General features: G+C 36.8%; 1 protein-coding gene across 4 annotated transcripts in view; it reads left to right on the top strand.

Moving 5' to 3' along the window:
- The window catches only part of Grm7 (glutamate metabotropic receptor 7), an 866,857-nt gene that overhangs the window by 522,411 nt on the left and 321,789 nt on the right, over nucleotides 1-22,657 (top strand). For all 4 annotated transcript variants that reach the window (XM_048438534.3, XM_048438532.3, XM_048438533.3 and 1 more), the window contains exon 5: nucleotides 19,497-19,637. In XM_048438534.3, the coding sequence (XP_048294491.1) occupies nucleotides 19,497-19,637 (141 nt within the window). The remainder of the gene's footprint in view (nucleotides 1-19,496; nucleotides 19,638-22,657) is intronic.

Raw genomic sequence — 22,657 nt, 5'->3', positions numbered from 1 at the left:
TGGAATACAGTGTTGCTGTCGCTATTATGGCTCTGCCAATAATGATGCCATGGATATCATTGCTCATGCCTTGCTGTTCAATAGTGTGTACATGAGAGAATATTTGTGAAAATATCACCTACTGTTACCTATGTAATTACATCATGCACAGGAATTTTTCTAAAGAACAATACTGAGCGTTTTTTTCTGTACTTCATCTTTCTTTATTCTCTGTTCTTAAAGAAGGAAAAGCATCCTTCTCACTGGGATTTTACAGCATCATTCTGGCCCTTGCGATTTCCAGTGATTTCTAACTATTTCTTCTTTCTAATAAGCATGCTCATAGAGTGAATGATCTGTACATGAATTTGAAGCCATTCAAAGTTATGATCCCCATTTTTACTCTGTCCTTCCTGAGCAGCAATTCGGTTCCCATTTTAAGATATTTTATTCTTCCTCCAATTGTAAGTATATGACTTCTCAAAGAAATATAGAGTCAATATAAGATTTTTACTGCTGCATTTACTCTTTGTCTCCCATCTGAGTTCCATGTAGCAAATAAGATGGTGGTTTGTTCAGATATTAAATTTACAATTTAAAAATGTTTTGAACTTATTATTGCCTTTTTCTGTGTCTAGTATATAGTTCTGTGACAGAGAGCAAGGCTTCTTATAGTTTCTCATCATTAGGAGCAAGAAATGAGCACCAAAACTTCATGGTTCTATTTGAATCATGATTTTCATCCTTTGGAAGAATATTTTGAGACAAAACTATGTCATAGTTGCCTCTGAGACTTAAGCAAGCCTGGATTTTGGTATAAATGGATAATTTATCAATAATTGCACTTTGAAATTCATCATAATTACATATTAAGTTTAATATATTCTCTGTTTATAAGTTGAAATAAAGTAAAGCTGCAATCATACAAACTAAAAAATGTCAACCTAGGGGAGGTGAAATTCTCTTTAACCAACTTGGCATTTTATTATTACTTAATTATTTTGACATACTTTTGCTATATATCTCAAGCTGTCCTTGTACTTTGCAAACCTTCTGGGTCAGCCTCACCAGGGCTAGGATTACACATGTATGACACCTTAAAGGGGGTTTATTTTCACTTTGTTTTCTAAAAGTATTTACTAGCCACGAAAAAGAACTATTAAATCTTTACCAATTGCCTACTCACAAATCAGCAAATTTTCATCTCCTGCAGTTTGAATTAAAATGTATTGGAAACATCTTATTTTTGTGCTTCATATTTTTCATTATAATGTTTCCATTGATTGTATGTATAAGTACTGTGATTATGACACTTCCTCCCTTTACTCTCCTTCCAACTCATCCCTGATTTGTATTCCATCTCAGATTCATAACCTCATATATATACATATAATATATAAATACAACCTGCTGGATTCATTTTGCATTTCTTGTGTGCATATATGTTTAGAACTGACCACTTGTGGTTCTATAAACAATTAAGAGGCTCATCACTGTGGAAGACTGGCTCTCCTGTTCTCAACAGCCATTGATTACCTAGAGCTCTTCATCTAGGTGTAGACTTGTGAGATTTCTCATTCACATTGGCATGTCAACTGCTGTTGCCATTGTATACATTTTTTTAGGCAGTCATATTGTTCAGATTTTGTATATGTTGCTACCTTTTCACGTCTAGAAGACAGATCTCACAGGTATTTTTTTTCATTTGTTTTACATACCAGCCACAATTCCCTCTCCCTCCCCTTCTCATGCTCCCTCCAACCTCTCCCCAACTCACCCCCATCCACTCCTCTGAAAGTATAAGGCTTCCCATGAGAATTCAACAAAGCCAGGCACATTAAGTTGAGGTAGGACCAAGCCTCTTTCTCCCTCATCAAGGCTGAGCAACTCATCCCACCATAGATATGCACCAGGAATAGATGCTGGTCCCACAAATGGAACAAGATACAGAATGTCACACACATGCAGAGGCCCTCTTTCAGTTCCATGCAGGATGCTCAGCTGTTGGTTTAGAGTCCATGAACTCAGGTCAGCTGTCTCTGTGGGTTTCCCTAGTCATAATCTTGTTCCCCCCTTTGCTCATGTAATCTCTCCTCCACCACTTTGACTGAACTCCCAGAGTTTGGCCTTGTGCTTGGTTGTGGACCTCTGATTCTGCTTACATCAGTTATTGGATGGAGGTTCAATGATGAGATACCATCTTCTACCTGTCAGAATGGCTAAGATTAAAAACACTGATGACAGCCTATGTTGGAGAAGATGTGGAGTGAGGAGAACACTCCACTTATACAATAACTTTGGAACTTAATGTGGTGGTGTAGTGAGGAGCTGCAGGCAGGCCTGCTTTTCGTCCCGCCCAGCTCCCACACGGCTAGCTTAGCCCCGGAAATAATAACACACAAGTTGTATTCATTTAAACGCTGCCTGGTCCATTATCTCTAGAGAGTAAGTTAATGACTAACTCTCACATCTTGATTAACCCATTTCTAATAATCTGTGTAGCACCACAAGGTGGTGGCTTACCGGAAAAGATTCAGCATGTCTGACCTGGTGGCTGGCTCCATGGCATCTGCCTCATTGCCCTCTTCCCAGAATTCTGTTCTGTTTACTCCGCCTACCTAATTTTCTGTCCTATCAAAGGGCCAAGGCAGTCTCTTTATTAACAAATGAAAATAACATATAACAGAAGGCCCACCTACATCATTTCCCCTTTTTCTATTTAAACAAAAAAGAAAGGCTTTCACTTTAACATAGTAAAATTACATATAACAAAACCGTTACCAAGTAAGAATTACAGTTACAATATTTATATCTATTTTATCTTTATCATAATAATGAAAAACTATAACTATAACTAACGATTCTTCAACTCCATCAAACACTCTAGAAGGACATAATATTACCTAAGTAAACAGGAAGTAAGCAACTTCCAAAACTCTAGAAATGACAGAGACATCTTACTGCCTGGACAGTCACCCAAAGTTCCTCTGTACAGTTGGGGCATCCATCTTCACCCTACAGGCCCATAGTATCCAGAGACATTTCCATGAAGCAGGAAATTTCGAAGGCAGTTCAGTCACTATCTGCTGTGTCCTGCAGAATGTCTTGCAGACTTTTTCATGAATCAGGAACCCCAAAAGATCATCTCACCTTTAGGCAAGTTCAGCAGTCCTCTCTCTGTGGGTTCTCTGTGTCCAGTTTATACAACAGTCCAGGCAAGAGCAGTTTCTTGCCCAAATGACTAACTGACTCCATAATGAGCCTCTTCGATGCCCATCTTCCTCTTGAAGTAGATTGGTGCTGCCAGGAGCAGACGTGACTCATTGTCATGAAAAGCCGTAAGTTATTAAAACATTAAATGCCATGTTCCGTAGTCTTTGAAAGATACGAATAATGCCTATCTGAAATATATCTATGCACATCTAGAAAATCAAACTAACATTACTACGAGCTTGAGTATTATCGATGATTATCCATTAACAACCTATATTTTTAATTATACATTGCATTTTTAAATGAACTACACAATCACAATACCTTAATCAAGATCAGAAATACATATACATATAAGAAAATTGACCTTAAAAATCTATACCAATGCAAATTATTCATATCTATACCATATCCCCCTTTAAATGTAAAAGAACATTTATAAGCAATATTTGGGAATATGGATGTAATTATTTCTTTCCAAACTTCTTCTTGCTGTATAGGGGCGCTGTTAATCAGGTCTTTCGTGGTATAACCTGTCTGCTAGGTTCATCTCAGTTGGCAGTTGAATAAAGTAATTTTTTGAAGGTGTTCACGGCAACCTCTCAGGAGGGCATGGTCTATCATACCATATTGGGATAGAAGCAATCCACAGGGTCTCATCCTCTGTGAAAACAAAAGAAGAACCTCCTTTCCAAAGTATCATATCCTTAGATACAAATTTTGAAATCAAGGTATTTTCAAAATATCTATCTTGGATTAGTTTAGTAGCGTTTATAAACAAAAGTCTTTTACCAGCTGTTACTCCTTCCTCAGCATTCAAACAATTTAAAGAGAGCATAATAACATACAGTATCAAGATTCTCTGTGTATTTTCCATCTTTATGCAGCTTTATTTTAACCTCTATTTCTTTTATTTTTACTTTTACTTTTTGAGACAGGTTCTCTGTATATCTTTGTCCTGGAATAACTCTGTAGACCAGGCTGTCCTTGAACTCACAGTGATCCTCCTGTCTCTGCCTCCCCAGTGCTGGGATTAAAGGTGTATGTTACCACACCTTGAACTCCCAGAGGTCAATCTACCTTTGTCCCTTGAAGTCTCAGAGGTCAATTTACCTCTGCCTCCCAAGTGTTGGGATTAAAGGTGTGTACCACCAAACACAACTACACTCTTTCTTTCTTTCTTTTTATTTTTAGAACTTTAACTTTGATCCTGCATATATTTTTTAACACACTGTAAACCATTAAGAGGTTTTCTTTGTCTTTGAATCTCTCTTTACTCTATGTCTCTCTTTTTCTGACCACATGAGTCTTTAAGAAGAGGATGAAAGCCATGGCTTTGACAGCTAGATCCAGCCCATTCCTTAGCTTTCCAGCCTCATGGCAGAGGTACCGCCAGAGCCATTTTTATCGTCACAACTCTACAGTGTTTCAAGGTCCCTGCCAGCAAGCAAGCTGCATCATTCTACTCACAGACCACAATCAGTCAGACTACCTGACTGCAAGAGTCAGAGTTTGTCCTGGCAGGACAGCCCAGAAAGCCAGCTTTTTAAAACAGCTTAGCTTTTTTCCTGCTACGGCTGAAAACTGAAAAGCATGCAGTCAGAATTTATCAACACTATTTAAGTGTTTCATGACAGAACCTCTTAATGAGCTGCAAAGTTTTGCAACTAAAGCTGAGTCAGGAAGCCTCTCTTAGATGAGAGCATTTGTTTGCCTCTAGCAAGCAGAGCAGACGGGAGGAATTGCTGTTACCAAGAAAACATGCTGTACTCTATTATTTTCCAAGCTTTCTCAAGCTTTCTGTGGATTCGGTTATTCACGTGGGTGCCATCTTTAGCATGAGGAGCCTACTTGTTGGGGTTTCAGTCCCATCCGGTACCCCACAGCCGGCAAGTTCCAAAGAAAATTAACCAATGAAAATAACACATAACAGAAGGCCCACCTACATCATGGTGGTTTCTCAGAAAATTAGGAAGCAGTCTACCTCAAGACCGAGCATTGCCACTTTTGTGCATATAACCAAAGGAAACTTAACCATACCACAGGACACAAGCTCAACTATGTTCATAGCAGCATCTGGCTCTTAAAATCATTCCATCCCATGTTCTATGATGCTTCCTGAGCTTTAGGTGTTGAGGTTGTCTTGTAGATGTATATAGTGGGACTGGATACCCAAATGACACCCATTTCCTTCATTAACAATTTTACTTTCTGCAGTGGTTTCTGACTAATGAGTAAAAAAATATATTTTTGATAGAAGATGGAACTATTGTGAAACTAAATTTAACTATTTAAAATTTCATTGAAAAAAATTTCATTGGATATTACATTGTTTTAACAAAGAAATAGTATAATGAGTACCTAAAGTAAGATTTAGAATATGGATAATAGTACCCATGAATATGGACACATACGTTGTGTACATGTAGATGTGTGCATATGTGTAGGGTATGAGTGTGTGTGTGTGTGAATGTGAAATGAGCTCATGTAAGTGATCTCATTCATAAGAAATGCACCATCATTGTGGGGAATATTTTGTGTTACCAATAGCCCCACTCTTTTTCCTTAGGATCAACTATGTTCTGTGATGGATCCTTTGTTCCAACACACTATCTCTTGCTTATTGAATCTGATTATTTTCCCTTGTGATCACAAATAACCTCCATATCTCAAATACAAGAACTTCCTTTAATGTAATAGTGTCCCCATTTCTCATGAGCTGTGGGGTAAGGATCCTGCAGCAATGAAGGGAAGAAACAGAGTATCCCAGGAGGTTGTCTAAAGAATCTTCATAGTACGTTAGCTCCATAGGCTTAGCTCCTTTACTTACTGTATGTTCGTTATGTGTTTTCACAGTGAAAATATCATTAGTCTATGATTACCAAAAATCTTTATTTCACTTGTAAATAATGAATAGAATATGGAGAGTTTAAAAAGTAAGTATTTAATGAAAAGTATAAAGATAAAACTGAACCTCACTCCCCCCATTCCAAGGAAGTTGAGCCTAACAAAATTTTGGTGTCTCTTGTTCTGGACAACTTAATACTGATACATATCTGCAGAAACCCTGTTTCTCCCAATAAAGACATTTACACTAATTTTTAGCCATGATTAAAAGAAAACTATGGTATCCCATGAAGAAAATACCATTCATTTACCTATAGTTATCACAAAGAATTGCCTTACCTTAAACAGTGGTTCTCTCCCTTGATACCAATCAGTTTTATCTCTCACAAGACACGTAGTAATGTTTATAAATTTTCTGATTGTCACACCTTGTGGTAGTACTACTGGCATATCACAGGAATAATCCAGGCATGCTACCAACCACAGGTATCATGTGGTCATGGGATGAAAATTTCTGGGGTTGAGTCTCTATTTTAAATAGACTAAAACAAGTCATCCATGACCAATATTGAATTGACCCAAGTTACAGATATTCCTCACCTTATAGTTTAAGGTAAATTTGAAGAAGTGAAAAGTTTGAGTAAATGTATAACCATTATCTTTAATTTTTTTCAAGTCTGCGTTTTGGTACTAATTGCATGCTTAGAATTCTTAAACTGGTGGGTTTGACTCATAACAATTATTATTAACTGTGTAAGATCTACTTTTTTATAGCTATAGCAAAATACCTGATAAGATCAACTTTGTGGATAAAAGACTTATTTTCAGATCATCATGATAAACTGAAAAGATATAGCATCTTGATCTGAGGCTATGGGAATAAAGCAATGTCTTGTTCACCTGGAAGTATGCAGGATTCAGAAAAAAAAAGACAAAAACCAGAATCCATTGCAATCTTTAAAGATTTCCCCAAACGACTAACTTCTGCCAGGTAGTCCTCAAAGACTCTGCAACATCCTCATAAGCACCACCGGTGAAGACTGGGTACTAGAGCTCAGCAGCCTGAATTTCAGAGTCAAATCATTAAGAAAAGCTCTGTAGAAATTTAGAAATCACTTAGGGCGTATGACCCAGAAACTCCAAATCATTAGTATTTATTGAGAACCTGCTATATCCTGAAGATGTTCTTAGAAGTTGTGACTGAGCAGCTCAGTCCACTGAAATAAAACTTTTAAAGTAAATTATTATATCACTTTTTTCTTTTGATTTTTTTTTGAGACAGGTTTTCTCTGTATAACAACCCTAGCTGTCCTGTAACTTGTTTTGTAGACCAGGTTTGCATTGAAATTACGGGTACCCAGGTATGAACATCACATTTATCATGGAAGGTCATTGGTTTATTTTCTTCAAAACTGTAACTAGGAAGCATTCTCAAAAGTCATACAGAAATCGATTTAACTCATGGCATCCATGTGCTTCCATATACCAGAAGCTGTACCTAATACATGATAAATATCTGTGATGGGAAATTTGTGGACAAAATGTGACAGACTGCAGCTAGATTATTTTCTAAACGAGTCTCCATATTGGATGGGGAGTTGAAAACACAGTGGTTGGGACCATCCTCAAACTGCCTCTGTTGTTTAGGAGAAATATTGTAAAAGAAAAATGAAAGGGCATTTAACTTAAAATATAGTTTTCACAAAAATTCTGTGAGCATTTAAACCTGGGACCCCTTGTGACTACTCAAGATCACACATCCTTGAGGCCAAACAGATATCACTGAGTCATGGCATTCTGTAATCTAGTCTCTGACATATCACTTTTACATGTATTCTTCTTGTTTCCCACTGCTGTGACAAAATACTGCGACAAAACACTTAAGGCAAAAAGTGTCTATTATATCTCACAATTTCAGGCTATAGTCCATCATCGTGGGCAACTCCCAGCAGTAAAACTTTGAGAACTGGTCATATTCCATCTGTATTCAGAAGAAAGCAATAGACACATACATTCTGGTGCTCCAGCTTTCTCTTTCCATTTCATTTAATAAGAGCCCAGCCAATGAAATGGTGGCACCCACATTCACCTCAAATCATGCAATCAAGATAATAAGTCACAGAGATGACCATAGACTTTCTTTGATGGTGAGTATATATTGTGTCAAGTTGATAATTAAAAGATGAAGTGTAGGAAGAGTGAGAATATGAGCAAAGAAGTCAAGATTAAGATGGGGCACCCACTGAAACAGTCTACCTGAGCTAATGGGAGCTCACCAACTCCTGCTGAACAAAGAAGGAACCAGCATAGGACCAAACTAGATCCACTGAATGTGGGTGGCAGTTGTATGACTGGGGCAAATTGTGGGGCCACTGGAAGTGGCAAGAGGATTTATCCCTACTGAATGTACTGGCCTTTTGGAACTCACTCTCTTTGGATAGATACCTTGCTCAGCCTAGATATAATAGGGAGGGCATTGGACCTTCCCCAAAGCAATGTGTCTTACCCTCTCTGAGGATCACATGGGGGTTGTGCTGGGGAGGAAAGTGGAGGGAATGGGAGGAAAAGATGGATTGGAACTCTGATTGGTATGTAAAATGAAAAATAATAGTTTGTTTTAATAAATAAATAAATATTTAATAAAAAAACTATTCTTCACATTATTTCTCTTGCATTTAGTCCTCTGCCTCTCACTTATAAATCCTACATTGACAAGCTCAGATATATGAATGTCCACCATAGTTCCTACCATCAACACACTGTGTACCCATTGAATATATTTTCCTTGAAGACTTCATCTTTTCCCTTAGAGCCAAGTCTCATAGACATTTGTCTGGCCTCGGACACTACTGCTTCACACTTAGAATATTTTCCATTGTGCTTTAATGATCACCTCAAGATCAGGGATTCAAATATCATCCCAATATCTATCTTTAATAATTCACCTTAGCTATTCTTGAATCAACATATGGGTCTCCCAAATTGTAATTGAACAGCCACATTTTAATTTAATCTTCTCTTTCAAGTCCCCATTTTCACTCTGTTCCTGTCAATATTTCTGTGACTCAACTTGCTTCACTGTAGCATCATTAGCTGCTGTTGAGGTTGAAAGGGTAATCAAAACCATGAACTCCATCTTTGTAGGCATAGGATTGGGATAAAATCTAATAATCAATCCTGGACATGTGACCTGTGCTTTATGTATCTCTTTTAACTTATCTATAATATATAGAATTATTATTAATGTCTACTTTACAGCTATCAGAATGCATTATCACAGACAAATATTTAACATAGAAATAATAAGATTCAGTAGCTCTTAAATTATTATTTTATTAAAGCTTTTCAACTTTGAATATGAGAAATTAGTAGTATGGTCTTTAAAGAAAACAGACTAGAATTAAAACTTTTGTGCATTGTTTTATTTTCTAAAGATTTATTTTTTTTGTGTGCCTGTGTGAGGGCAGATGTCTGCAGTGTTCTGGGCTTGGGATCTCCTAGAACCGGAGTTTCGGTTCTTGAGAACAACCAAAGTGAGTCCTCTGACATTGCGACAGCTCAGTGTGTGCTTCTAACTGCTGAGTCATCGTTCTTAACCTTGACCATAATTTCCGTGTGATAATCTTGAGGAGAAATATGCCTTCTGATAAAATCATAACATACTGTTCTAAGACTGGACATAATGCTTTCATAGTACTGTAAATGTTACACAAAACAATAAAAATTAGTTTTCTATAATCATGTCACTCAACAGATAAAAAGTTTCCTCCCCATGCTACAAGTGCATTTTCTCCCTAGGAACGATCTTTTATGAGTTGTGATGTTCTCATTCCCTAAATAGCAACAATGACATAACTAACTAATATGTTGTTGGTAAGAATTATAATACTGCATTTTATAGTTTTTTTTACAGTGTACTCATTTAAAACACTTTCAGTAAACATGGTCAGAATGGCCATTATTGTGGTTATTAATATTTTCTTACCTACCCTCCAAATACTGACGTGTCTCAGCGACAGGGAATATGTATCCTGCTTTCAAAATCTCTCTAACATAATGTCTCTTGATTTAATTAATCCCTGCTGTAATGAACTACTCTATCAAGCTATTTTATTTGGTTATATACAAGATATTATATCTGCTTATTTACAAGACATGCTTGAAATTTGTGTGACAAAGAAGCCACCTGTGCTCACTCCAAAGGAACTGTGTTTCCTCCGGATTATACCACTGACCTGGGTAGTAGGCACAGGTACAGCTTGTGCCTGTGACTGTCATTACACTTCTGTCTGGCATCTGCATGCTCACAGAGGGCCAGGAAATCATCAATAGTACTGTAGACTGAACAATAATTCCCATAATTTGTTGTAAGAAATGCGACATCTGAGGCAAGAACTTATTATTGAATATTAACATATTGTTTGGGCACCACGAACATTCAATTCCTCACTGAAGTATAGAGAGCAAATTAGGTCTCAGGAATCCCTACTTCTTCTGTGATGGACATTTTAATTGGCTTGAACTTGTGAAAGTCTTTTGCAGGAAAGCGGTGTTTGACTTTCTTAGCAATAGACCTTGAACACACTGGTAATATCAAGTTTGAATTGTTCTCCGTTGACCAGGCCTCAAATCCTATCAAGAAAACAATTCATCATACCAGTGGGCACATCTGCCTGACAGGTTGATATTGTATCACGCAGGATCCAGTAATGGGTAAGACTGGCAGTTCCTTTTTTTCCCCAGCTGCCTTCGAACATGAAGAATACTATACAACAGAGGGAGAGTTTCCTGGTCAGTTCAAGATTGACTTCTTTATGTTTTGCAACTGAAGTGTTTGATCTCCAGCAATAGAGTCTTATCATCTAGTTAGACTGGGCCACTAAGAGCAATGATAATAGCCTGCGTTGCTTTGGGTACCCCTGGGAACTACTTGACCAAAATTTCTTATATTGAATGATCATACATTTGTGACCAGTGCTGCCAGGAGTGTTTGGCTTTCCTTCAAGTGTTCCTTTTTAGATATGCATGTGGCAAGTTCTCTTTTCAAAATGTTATTGTGAGTTTTCCTCCCTCAACTTTTAGGCCTTGGGAGAATCTGTGATCAGAAAGAAAATGAAACATAATTTTGAATAAACTGTCTGGGTTGTTATAGATGTTTGATTATATAAGTTTAGATATTCAGCTTACAAAAAAACTTCTGGTTGCTGAGACATTTTTAGAGCGGAGTACAAAATGAAGATGGTAACCAGGCAACATGGTTCTTGTACTGTTATTAAAAATAAAATGTGTAGTTCTACCATGTAGAATTATTCTCTGGCCTTTGATGTGTTGTTTTTTCCCTTGGAAAAAATAGGCATATCCTATATGCTCAAATGATCAATAATTTTCTATTTAAAATTTATTATCTTGTTAGATTATATTTGCTAGAGAATTTGCACAGATAAACCAATCATGATAATTTTATATGATTCTGAAAAATGTGTTTTAAAATTTAGCATAAAATTATATAAGTCTTCACATAAACTATCACACAAAAAATTAATGCGTGGTCCTTAAGATAAAATCTGCTTTGAATAAACATATATTTTTCAAACAACAATATCTTACTGGTTACAATTTTGGCAAATTTTTATACAGTGAATAACATTTTAAAACCCCTATGTCAAAATGCAACTACCATTATAAACCTTTATCATCCATTTGCATTACTTGATACCATAATCATGATATATAATACACATATGTGCATAAAGGATCATATGTTCGAATTAGAAGATTTTGTCTTCTATATCTCTGGTAGACTTTAGCAGGTCTTCCAGGACTATGTATAAATGATGCCTGAGTGTCTTAAATTGTGTAATCTAGAATATTGGATTGTTAAGTCTGTCTGTGTACCTTCACCACCTGGGAAGTAAAAGGCTCATGCATTTGAACCACAGCAGGTGCTCTGATTTAGTTGATGTGGTTTAGAGTCAAAGCATAGGTGAATTCTTTTTACAAATGTCACATATTATCCAAGGGCGTGTACAAGGACATAAAATGCTATTCTAGACAGAGGCGTCCTGCACATACCTAATGCTTGTTTGTAGGTTGTTGAAAGACTGTCCTCAGAGTGTCATCCACAGATGTCAAATCTTGGTAAACATGCCTCCAAATATCTGAATGCCGCTCTTTGTGGAAGGCAGACCTTGTTTCAGAGGTTCTCTGTGAGGCTACATATATAGTTGTTTATAATATTATCTAGCTTATTTTTTTTTTGAGCAAAGCTCCCATCTAAAAACTTACAGTCAGATTTTTTTTTTTCTGGATATTTAACAAAGAATAGAAGCTAGCAACAAATGGGTGTTCAAGTTCCAGAGACAGAAGGGAGGAAAACCTGGTAGATTCCTGATTCATTTTTATTATTATTATAAAGTGTGTGTGTGTGTGTGTATGTGTGTGTGTATGCTCGCACATGTGTTAGAGGTGTGGGTATGTGCACATGAGTACAGGAATCAGTAGAGGAAAAACTTCTGATACTCTGGGATTTGTGTGTTTTAGGCAGTCATGTGCCACTCAATATGGATGTTGACATTTTTAGCATACAAGAGCAATATGTGCTCTTAATTACTGAACCATCTCCCCACCTCCAAAATCTTGATTCTTTAAGACTGCCTATTGATTTCTTTATATAAAAGGAGCTTATTTTAGACCTCTTGTCAATCTTATTGTTGGCAGGAATGTTACAATGGTACATCCACTCTTGCAACTTTGTATAAGAAAGTTCAGCTTTGAGTTGCAAGTGTACCATAGAAAACTCTGTCCTCGTTCCCTGCCAGGATTTCACTAATGGTCCAGCAAACACAATCATAAATTACTCTGAGCTCTGTTGAGCCCTATAAGGAATTAAATTCATCCTAAATTAGAATAATCCAGAAATGCTACTAATAAAAAGAATGACTGTTCCTTGTTTTCTAAAAGACAGTCACGATCACTGATAACACCTACGTCATGAAGATAGTGTGCAAACTATACTAGTTGAAAATACCATAGTCTTTGCCTTATAATTTTTGAAGAGTTGGTAACAGGCTAAAGTTCAGGAGAACAGAAAAGGGTGTGCTTACACAAAATATGCCCAATAAAAATATTTATACTGAGACTCTGGACATATTAAGTTATCTTGAGTGTATCACTATTTATTAAGTTTCATATTTGAGTATCACATTTGTAAATAGTAGGGTTACAACAACAGTTTCTTAGAAACATACATTCTTACCAAGAATAGCTCATCTATTCTTGTATTAAATTTAGTTTCCTAAAGGCTTAAACTGCAAAGGAGCTAGAGACTATTGTGGTAACATTGATTTTCAGGATTTATTAGTCATCTCTGCTTCTGATATGCTAGTGGAAAGAAGTTATGTGAATATTCTTAATATGCACACTTCATATACAGTAATAAATTAATAATAGATTATATCTGTAAAATGTTTGCATAGGAACCAAAATTACCTTGTCCAGAGGATGATCATTCTACAAAGTTTAAATACTTGTAGGATATGATATGGAATCTACAAGTAATTATATGAAAGTATACCCATACACAGCCCTACCCACCTTTCTTTTCCATCCCTATGTGTGATTTTATCATATAAAGAACCAACAAATACATAGGTAAAGACTAAAGAAATGAAATTGTATCATTTGTGACAATACGAATTACATTTTTGCTAATTGAAACTAGAATGATGATCACCTCATCAGACAATAGGAATTGGGATAGTTTTTAGAATAATGTTCATATCTTAACTCTCTCTACCTCATCTATAAACATTTCCCATGGGATTGTTTGTTCTTTGTGGCATAATTTCCTTCAAAATAACTCTTGTTTGCTCAAAAATAATGGCTGCTTGCCACCAGTCTCATTAGAAGATATATTCAAAGAATTTCAAGGTGCATCTGTATAGTTTTATCCTATGAGGTTCTCCAAAGTGATTTACATTTCTTTAACTTAATTTACTTCAGTCAAACTTTACAGAGATGTAAATTAGCAAGGCATATCTTAGTTGGGTGCAGACTATGACCTATAGGCCTGAAAGTCAAGACACAAGTATGCAGGCAGGCATGGGTGGAACCAAGAAAGGAGGCGTGGCAATAAAACTCTATATGGTACCCAAGTCAAAGGTGCAGGACACCCCCCCACACCAGTTCCTACAGCCATGTGATTGGTTAACAGTCATCCTTTTAAGACAGCTCCCAAATCACTGATTGTCATTCACAGTTGTCTACTTGAGGTTTCCTAATATATGTTGTTGATGACAAATTATTGTGAGAGGGGCTTTGTTTCCCTACAGATGGAAAATAATACCTTATTCTCTAGTGTGTTATATTCCCATACCAATCTGTGGTCTTTTTGTTCTGTTTTGGATGTGTGGTCTCATTTGTTCTGCACCAGGTACTCTCCCATTTTTTTCATAGAGAATTTAGAATTGTGTCATCATGGCATTTCCAAACAGTTAGTTCTCTTCTTCATCCTGGCGTTCCTCTCACCTGCAAGAAATCATGCACATTTTCTTTTTTTTTTCTCAGAACATTATGACCTGATGTGGGATTCCTCTCTATATGCTCTGAATATGTTTTATTACCATTGGTTAATAAAGAAGCTTCTGTGACCTAGAACAGGGCAGACTAAAGCCAGATAAGAAATCTGAACAGAAATATATAGAGAAAGTAGGCAGATTCAAGGAGTAGCCACATAGCTGTCAAAGAAGACAGATGCCAGAATCTTACTGGTAGGCCACAGCCTTGTGCTGATACATAGAGTATAGAAATGGGTTAATTTAAGATATAAGAGCTAAACAGAAATATGCCTAAGCCATCAACCAAACTGTGTTGTAATTAATATAATTTCTGCTATTTGGGTCTGAGTGATTGGAAAATGAATGAGCAGTCTCCACTTACAATGACCCTTGTATATTTTCCCATATGACCTGGAAAGTAACTGATATTTGTGTTATTTGTTTGTGTAGCTATTTCAACTCTGGATTTCTACTCCATCTTCTGAAGAATTGTTATCTGAGTATATAAATACATATGACATTTCTGTGTTAATATATTTAATGCTCAGCATCAGTGTACTGAAGGAAGAGAGACGCACCTTCCGATGGTATAATGCCCACATCCATTCTATAAATAGAAGATACTAGATTGGTCTTTGATTTTTGCAGGGGATCTGAGTTTCATTATCAAACCCACATGGCAGTTCAGATCTTGTTTACTGTGATGAGCAGTGTGTTCTTTAAAGTAAAGCAAAGGCTTCTTGGACTGGAAACAGGAGAGTAAGAAGAGCTAAGAGTCCTTGACTTTAGGGTATGAAGTTGGAATTTCTGATACTGCTTTCCCCTTGGGCTGTTGAGGATGTTTCTCTGACTATAATATACTCCTGAGTTGAAAATTGAGTGTCTTAGTTGCAGATATATTAGATGTTTCAGATGTATTAGATGGCATATAAAACCTCCTTCTTGACCTGCTAATGACATCCTGATAGTATTCTTCATATCTGTATCTAGTAAGACCTTTCTTTGCCTTTCCGTTAGAAGGTCCATCTCCTAATCATAGTCCCCAAGAAGAATCATGCCTCTATTAAATTACACTCCACAGATCCCATATGACATCTGAGGATCATCTCCTTATTTCAAAGAGAACTAGAACATTTTCTAATGCCTGTTGATGCTTTGTTACTTCTCCCTCTTGTGTAGAATTAACTTTCAAAATGATGGCAGCTCTGCTGAACATGTACCAGTGGGACACTGCTTCAGACTTTCCTAGAATGAAACTTAGCAAAGGAAATTCATCTGCTCAACCAAAGGAACAAGTTCACACTAAGAATTCCATCTGCTTCACGTAAAAGAACGATAATTTTCCTTTATCAAAACTTTGATTATGTTTCCTTTGAATCAAAACTGTGGGAGCTTGTGTTTTGGGTTATATTTTAAAATTCTGACAAAGTTCTTAATTGTACTGATATATGTTCAGATCATTTTTTCCTTCTGAAATAGAATACAGATGGGTAGAAATTTATTTCACACACAAGTGTGGGGAGGGAGATGAAGAACAGAGGAATCTGGTTATTAGTTAAATTAAATGTCTGATTCTATCCCTAAGTCTCTGCCCCACCTGGGTCACTAAACATCTTATATGAAGTATCCTGTTTCTAAAGAAAGATAGGTAGAATCTTCAGGTTTCTGAAACTGTAATATAGACTATGGGTAAGTACTTAAATGGATAGGCAGAAGCAAGACTTTGCCCTTCCTTGATGTCAGAACTACCTTATCTGTTAGTAAAGAGCACCACAATGTACACCTTACTGAAAGGGCTACCAATTGTATTCTCAAGCACTGTTAATATCTGACTGCCAGTAGATGGTTTTCAAACCTTGAAGATATGACATCTGGTTAGTTTCCATCTTTCTGAATGGAAATAAATAAAGGGAACTAACAAGAATCCATTTATCTTCTCCAATGACCTGATATAAGGTAGAAATAGATTGTCAGGTCCTGTAAGAAATCTGATACAAACCAGCAAAAACAAGGTATCAAGAAGAACCTCAGTGGATGATATCATTTTATCTATGCATCTGTCCTTTGTGTTTGTGTAAGAAGACCTGTTTTCTGAACCTGGGTTACCCCATTACTGTCAGATCACAAAACCAGTATTGATTCATTTCCACATCTTATCATCTGATCACACACAAGATAGTTTATCTTCTGCTTTTGGAACTACCAGTTTTCCTGTGATACTAATTCTTTCATAACGGGGCATCTTCTAGGAAATAAAAGAGATATAGTATAGTGGATAACAGCAAATTCCATAGGTCTTTTCTGGACTTTGGTGGGTATGGAAATGTTCAGAAGATGAAAGAGAAAATGAAAACCAAGTTTTCCCTCTTCTCCATTTCCCTGGTCAACTGTCCAAGTGATTATGACACTTATCAAAACATAAGCCTGCTTTGTAGCATTGTGACAAATGTAAATGAAACTAGGCACCCTACTATCAAATCCTTCTGAATTATTCATTTCTGACTTTGAAATAATAATTTCACTTTCTAAGCAGGGTAATACCCACTGCTTAGAGTTAATGTGACACCTTAAAAGTAATTGTATGTAAAATGCTTTCTGCTTTTGTCACTGTAACCGTTGACACAATTTTTATGACACACAGAGAAGCTGGATACTTTAAGTATATGTTAGCAGTTTCCCCTTCTCCTATGGTTCTCGGCCTTAAACTTCCTAAGTTTCTGTATTCTTCCTCCTGCCACTCACTGGTGGCACTGTGGGAGGGACAGAAGGAGCTAGTGTCATCTTCATTTCTGCAAATAGACAAAAGCAAGATCAGCAATGCAAAGTGTGGATTTTCTGTGTTTTCATGACATAGTGACATTAGTAGACCTGGTATTCAAGTTTAGTACAGGTGATAGTCTGAATCTGATCTTTCATGTCTTTTGAATTTTGATCCTCTTGAGACCTCAAAGCTTCATTGTAATGGTTGAAGTTACCCATTCCAGAAGCAGCAGCTATAGTACTTAGTACTTAGACTCTTGAGTCTCTGTTAGTATGGATTTGAAATGAATAGTATCAAAGTGACATACTGACATACCTGTGGACTCTCTGAAATCAATTTTATTTCCTCTTTGACTGGGAAGTCAATTCTACGATAGGACAATGGTAAAAGAAGAAGGTCTTGATATGTTATGTAACTTGAGGGTACCAGATTGTTGGGGTATCTCCTGCACAGTACCCCACAACCGGCAAGCCCTAAAGAAAATCACACACAGGACTCCATAAGATAATAAACTGACTGACCCATTAGCTCAGTATTCTTATTAACTAATTCTTACATCTTACATAACCCATAATTCTTGTCTTTGTTAGTCATGTGGCTCAGTACCTTTTCCAGTGGTCAGCTCACATGTTGCTTCTTTGGTGATCTGGGCAGGAATGTAGAGGGAGCTTCCTGCTTCCCAGAATACTCCCATTCTCTTTTCTCCACATCTACTTCCTGTCTGGTTTTCTCACCTATACTTCCTGCCTGGCCAATCAGCTTTTATTTAAAATATGATTGACAGAATACAGACAATTCCCCCGCACCAATGTTACTCACCCACCAGTAGCTGAAATAGCCAAGAATGTAGACTAGAGCATAACAGTTTTCTTTGAACATGTTACAATTTTTTATAAGCTTATGTTTTCTCATGTACCAAGTGAGAATAATGATATTAATTACCGCACAGCCAGGTCTCTAGTAAGCACTGAAACCATAAGTTATTATGTGAAAAAGATGAAATTAGTATATTGTATATCCTTAAATTCCCTTAATGCTACAACAAAATACCTGACCAAAGGAACTTTTAAAAGAACAGGTTTGGGAAGGTGCACAGTTGGAGGGTACAACCCGCTATGACATAGAAATCACAGATATTTAAGGAGGCAGCTGGGCATAGTGCATCCACAGAACCACAGAGCAATGAATGCAAGTGTTGAGCTCGATTTTTTCTTTTTATTCTGTCAAGAATCTTTTTGACTGAGGTTTTTGTCCTGTATGGTCCCACAGCCATTCAGTCCCAAAGAAACACAGAGAGTCCTACATTAATTATAAACTGGTTGGCTCATTATCTCAGGTTTTATTAACTCTTATAATTTACAGTAACCCATAATTCTTGTCTGTATCAACCATGTGGCTTGGTACCTTTTGTCAGTGAAGCATTCTTATCTTGCTTCCTCTGTGTCTGGGTGATGGCTACAGACTGAGCCTTTCTTCCTCCCAGAATTTTCCTGTTCTGGTCACCCTGCCTATACTTTCTGCCTGGCTACTGGCTAATTAGTATTTTATTAAACCAATACAACTGACAAAATTTTTCAGGGTATAACATCATTGTCCCATAGCAGAATGCCAGCCCATTGAATGGTTCTTCCCATAGTTAAGGCAGGTCCTCCTAACTCAGTTAATTCCCATTGCCCAGAGACTTATCAACTAGATGAGTCAAGACCCTTAAATTGACAGTATTAATCATCATAATGGAAGACATTTGTCTCTGGCTTAGCTCACTAGAAATGTAAAGCCTTTTTTTTCTGATATATATATATATATATATATATATATATATATATATATATATATCCGAAGGTTTTCAGCAAGCCTCACAACATAGTTCTTATAGATTATACCTTTTAATTATTGACTGAATTAGAAAACTACCTATTGTTTAACTCATACACACATATATACATATATATATATATATATATATATGTTAGTGTGTCTGCATGTGTATTTGATCTTCGTGCATTTATTATATTGATAGACATAAATAAATAAATCTTCTAGTCTATAGCCTATCATTGGTCCTTTTTTTCTTTAATTTATTCTCAATATGGCAGCAGTGATCTCTATGAATTCTGACCTTCTCATTTAACTCTGTCTAGGATTTGATGCTTACTTCACATCCCGCACACTTGAAAACAACCGGAGAAATGTATGGTTTGCTGAATACTGGGAAGAAAACTTTAACTGCAAGTTAACAATTAGTGGGTCCAAAAAAGAAGACACAGATCGCAAGTGCACAGGTAATTTCATTCCCATTGTCCTCCTCCTGTGACTTAACATGGCCAGTCTTGAGATGTCTGCTTAGCCGACAGAAGGAAGTCTGGCTGGAGACGAATTGAGAAAGTAAAATGAACTTTACTAGATTTTTCAAAAAATAGATGAGGAGCATAACTCTTGCAGGTCAAGGGAAACAGGGACAAGAATGTATCCTTTTTCACCTGTCCAAATCACTGTAATTAGCATTCCCACTGATACTTGGGACCTTGGTTCTTCAAATACTCTTGTAAATAAACATTTGTTCATGTTCTAGCCAGGAGAACAAAGTCATTTACACAAAAACAAAAGTCCCTAAGACATCTTAAAGCAGAAACAGTGGCAACTTTTATCATCTAAAGTATATCTCATCAAGTTTACAGAATGCTTGTTTATAATAATGAACATTCTTAATGGTTTTCATAATGTAAAAGTGAAAAGTCATTTGCTATTTAATTTATGCTTAGAATATTTATTATTTGTATTGTCTCTCATACAAATCTTTTTTTTTAATTTCTTGCTAATAAAACGTGCGTTTGTAAATAAAGAGGGAAGCAGACTTTAGTTCATTTAGTCGTTTGCAGACATCTATTAAGTAACCTCCTTTCTGTTGAGCACTGTTCTAGGCAATCTTGAACCTTGCTTAGATGAGGCTTAGAATGTAGTACTAGAGTAGGCAAAGGGCCATTGGCATTGCTCCAGTGAATTTGTTATATAAACTAGAAGGTGTGAGTTTGGATTGCAGGGACATATAACAAAAGAATTTCATTTGTGTTGAAGGCATAAGCTTTTTTTCCCCAAAGACTTCCCTGAGAGAATAATGCTTGATTCAGCATCTGTAAATGGATTAGACAACAACAAATTGGTAAAGGAGAAAACTGGGTGAAAAGTCACTGATAATAAATAACATTGCACAGTCCTGAAGCAAGAGGATTTTTGCAACTCTGGGGATACAGTTAAATGGTTAATGAGCTACTTTTGCCTTTGAGGAGAATATATGTCGTGGGAGAATGAATAAGTAACTGTCAAAAGAAGAGCAAATACTGTTCTGTTTGATTGAATTTGTTATTGATTTGTGTTTAATTTCGTATCTGATCTTTAACTTGAGCACTGAATAGCTGTGGAAGGTTGAATAGAGCCTACTTCTACTCTCCAGTCGCCCTCAACATTTGTAGTAGTGACTTTCAGGGATCTCAACACCCCACAGTGTGTACTGAATATGATCACACATACTGACAGCAAAGGCAGAGGGAAAGCAGAGGCACTAAAGTCCTTCCCATACATGCATGAATACCAAAGTTCAATTGCCAGAACTCGTATTATGGAACAAAGAAAGATATGGTGACATGCACTTGAATCCCAGCACTGGAGAGGCAGAGACAGTATCTTCAGGTTCATTGATCAGCCATTCTAACCTAATGGTTGAACCCCAGGCCAGTGAGAGGCTCTGTCTCAAAATATAAGAAGGACTGTGACTAAGGAGGAATAAAACCTAAGGTTGTCCTCTGGCCTTTACATGTACAAAAACAATGGAGCACACAGACATGTGTACACACTATCTTTCTCATATATCATGTTGAAATCACCTTAGATACAAGTCTTACTTAGTTTTTCTTTGCAATCTAACTCTATATATTTTGATCACTTTAATGTTGTAGATTAACCTGTTCATTATGTAACTGTTAACTAGGTAGAATATATATGGTACATAGTACTTAAGATACCATGAAAGATTTGAAAATACTTAAGAGCTCACTTTCTCACAAGGAGGTTTCTGTGAAAAAAGGAAGATATACGGTAAAGAGACAAGAATAAAAATATTGCTGAAAAATCAATAGGACACATATATTGGAGTCATCATGGTTAACTAGAATACCAGAGTAATCACATTCTCTGTTCAGAACACAATATATAACAGCACAGTGTTCTCAGAAACATGGTCTCTGTATAGTTGGAGAAAAAATGAGTAAAATTGATTCAATGTTGACTAGACCTAGGTGACACAAAGCTTTCAAGTGGAAACTGAAAAAATTAGTTTGACATCTGGATAATTTGTCTGTAAGACAGAGAACACTCAAGTGTACGACAGTATGCAGATGATGGATGACAGCTTCCAGAGTGTCGCTGACATCCAGTGTTCTGTAGGATGGCTGGAGGTGGACTGGATTGTCAAAATGGAACTGAGCCATGTTTCTGTCTGAGGTCAAGGCTTGTCCTTCTGCATGTTCTAACCCTGAATTCTCTCTGGGCAACCACATCTCAGAGCTGAGTACAGAGAATAGCATTATACACACACACACACACACACGTGTGTGTGTGTGTGTGTGTGTGTGTGTGTGTGTGTGTGTGTGTGTGTATGGCCAATCTACCCCAGAAATGGGAAATCTATTGTGTCTTTCCACCATACTCTTTGCAGAGTCACATTTACTAAATTACAGATGATTTAAAATTATTCTCTGATTCTCTCTTCATACATTCTTTTTATTAGGCAATGATTTCTCTAGGGAAAACTAATTATGTATTATTTCAAAAATTATAATTATACATAAAATCATAATTATGCACAAATTGAGTTTATTAGAATGGCTTACTCAATAGAGGCTAAGTAATCTAAGAGTGACCTCCTGCACTCTGCAGACATCAGAATCTGTTAGCTGCTTAGCAGGGTACCTCAGTAGTCCCAGTCTGGGGACATGGAAAGCCTGGAACCATCCTGGAGAGTTGTTAGTCTTCAAATTATGTGGAAGTTCAAACATGCTGGAACCTAAGGTCCATCAAGGATGGCAGCAGCAGCAGCAAGAACAGCGGCAGCAACATCAGCAGGAGCAGCAACATCAGCAGCAGCAGCGTAGAAGACTTCCCTCAGAAAGAAACAATAGCAGATAACACTGCTTTTTCCTTTCATCTCCTTCTATCTGGTCAACTCCTTGGAAGGTGCCAAAAATGTGATGGTGGGTCTCCCCCGCTAGCAAATTCCTAAAAATCACCCTCACAGACACATCAGAAG

The sequence above is a fragment of the Myodes glareolus genome, chromosome 3 (genome assembly GCF_982192425.1).
Source record: "Myodes glareolus chromosome 3, mMyoGla1.1, whole genome shotgun sequence".
NCBI classification, from domain to species: Eukaryota; Metazoa; Chordata; class Mammalia; order Rodentia; family Cricetidae; genus Myodes; species Myodes glareolus.
Note: the sequence above shows the minus strand (reverse complement) of the source record. Positions and strands in the feature narration are given on the sequence as shown.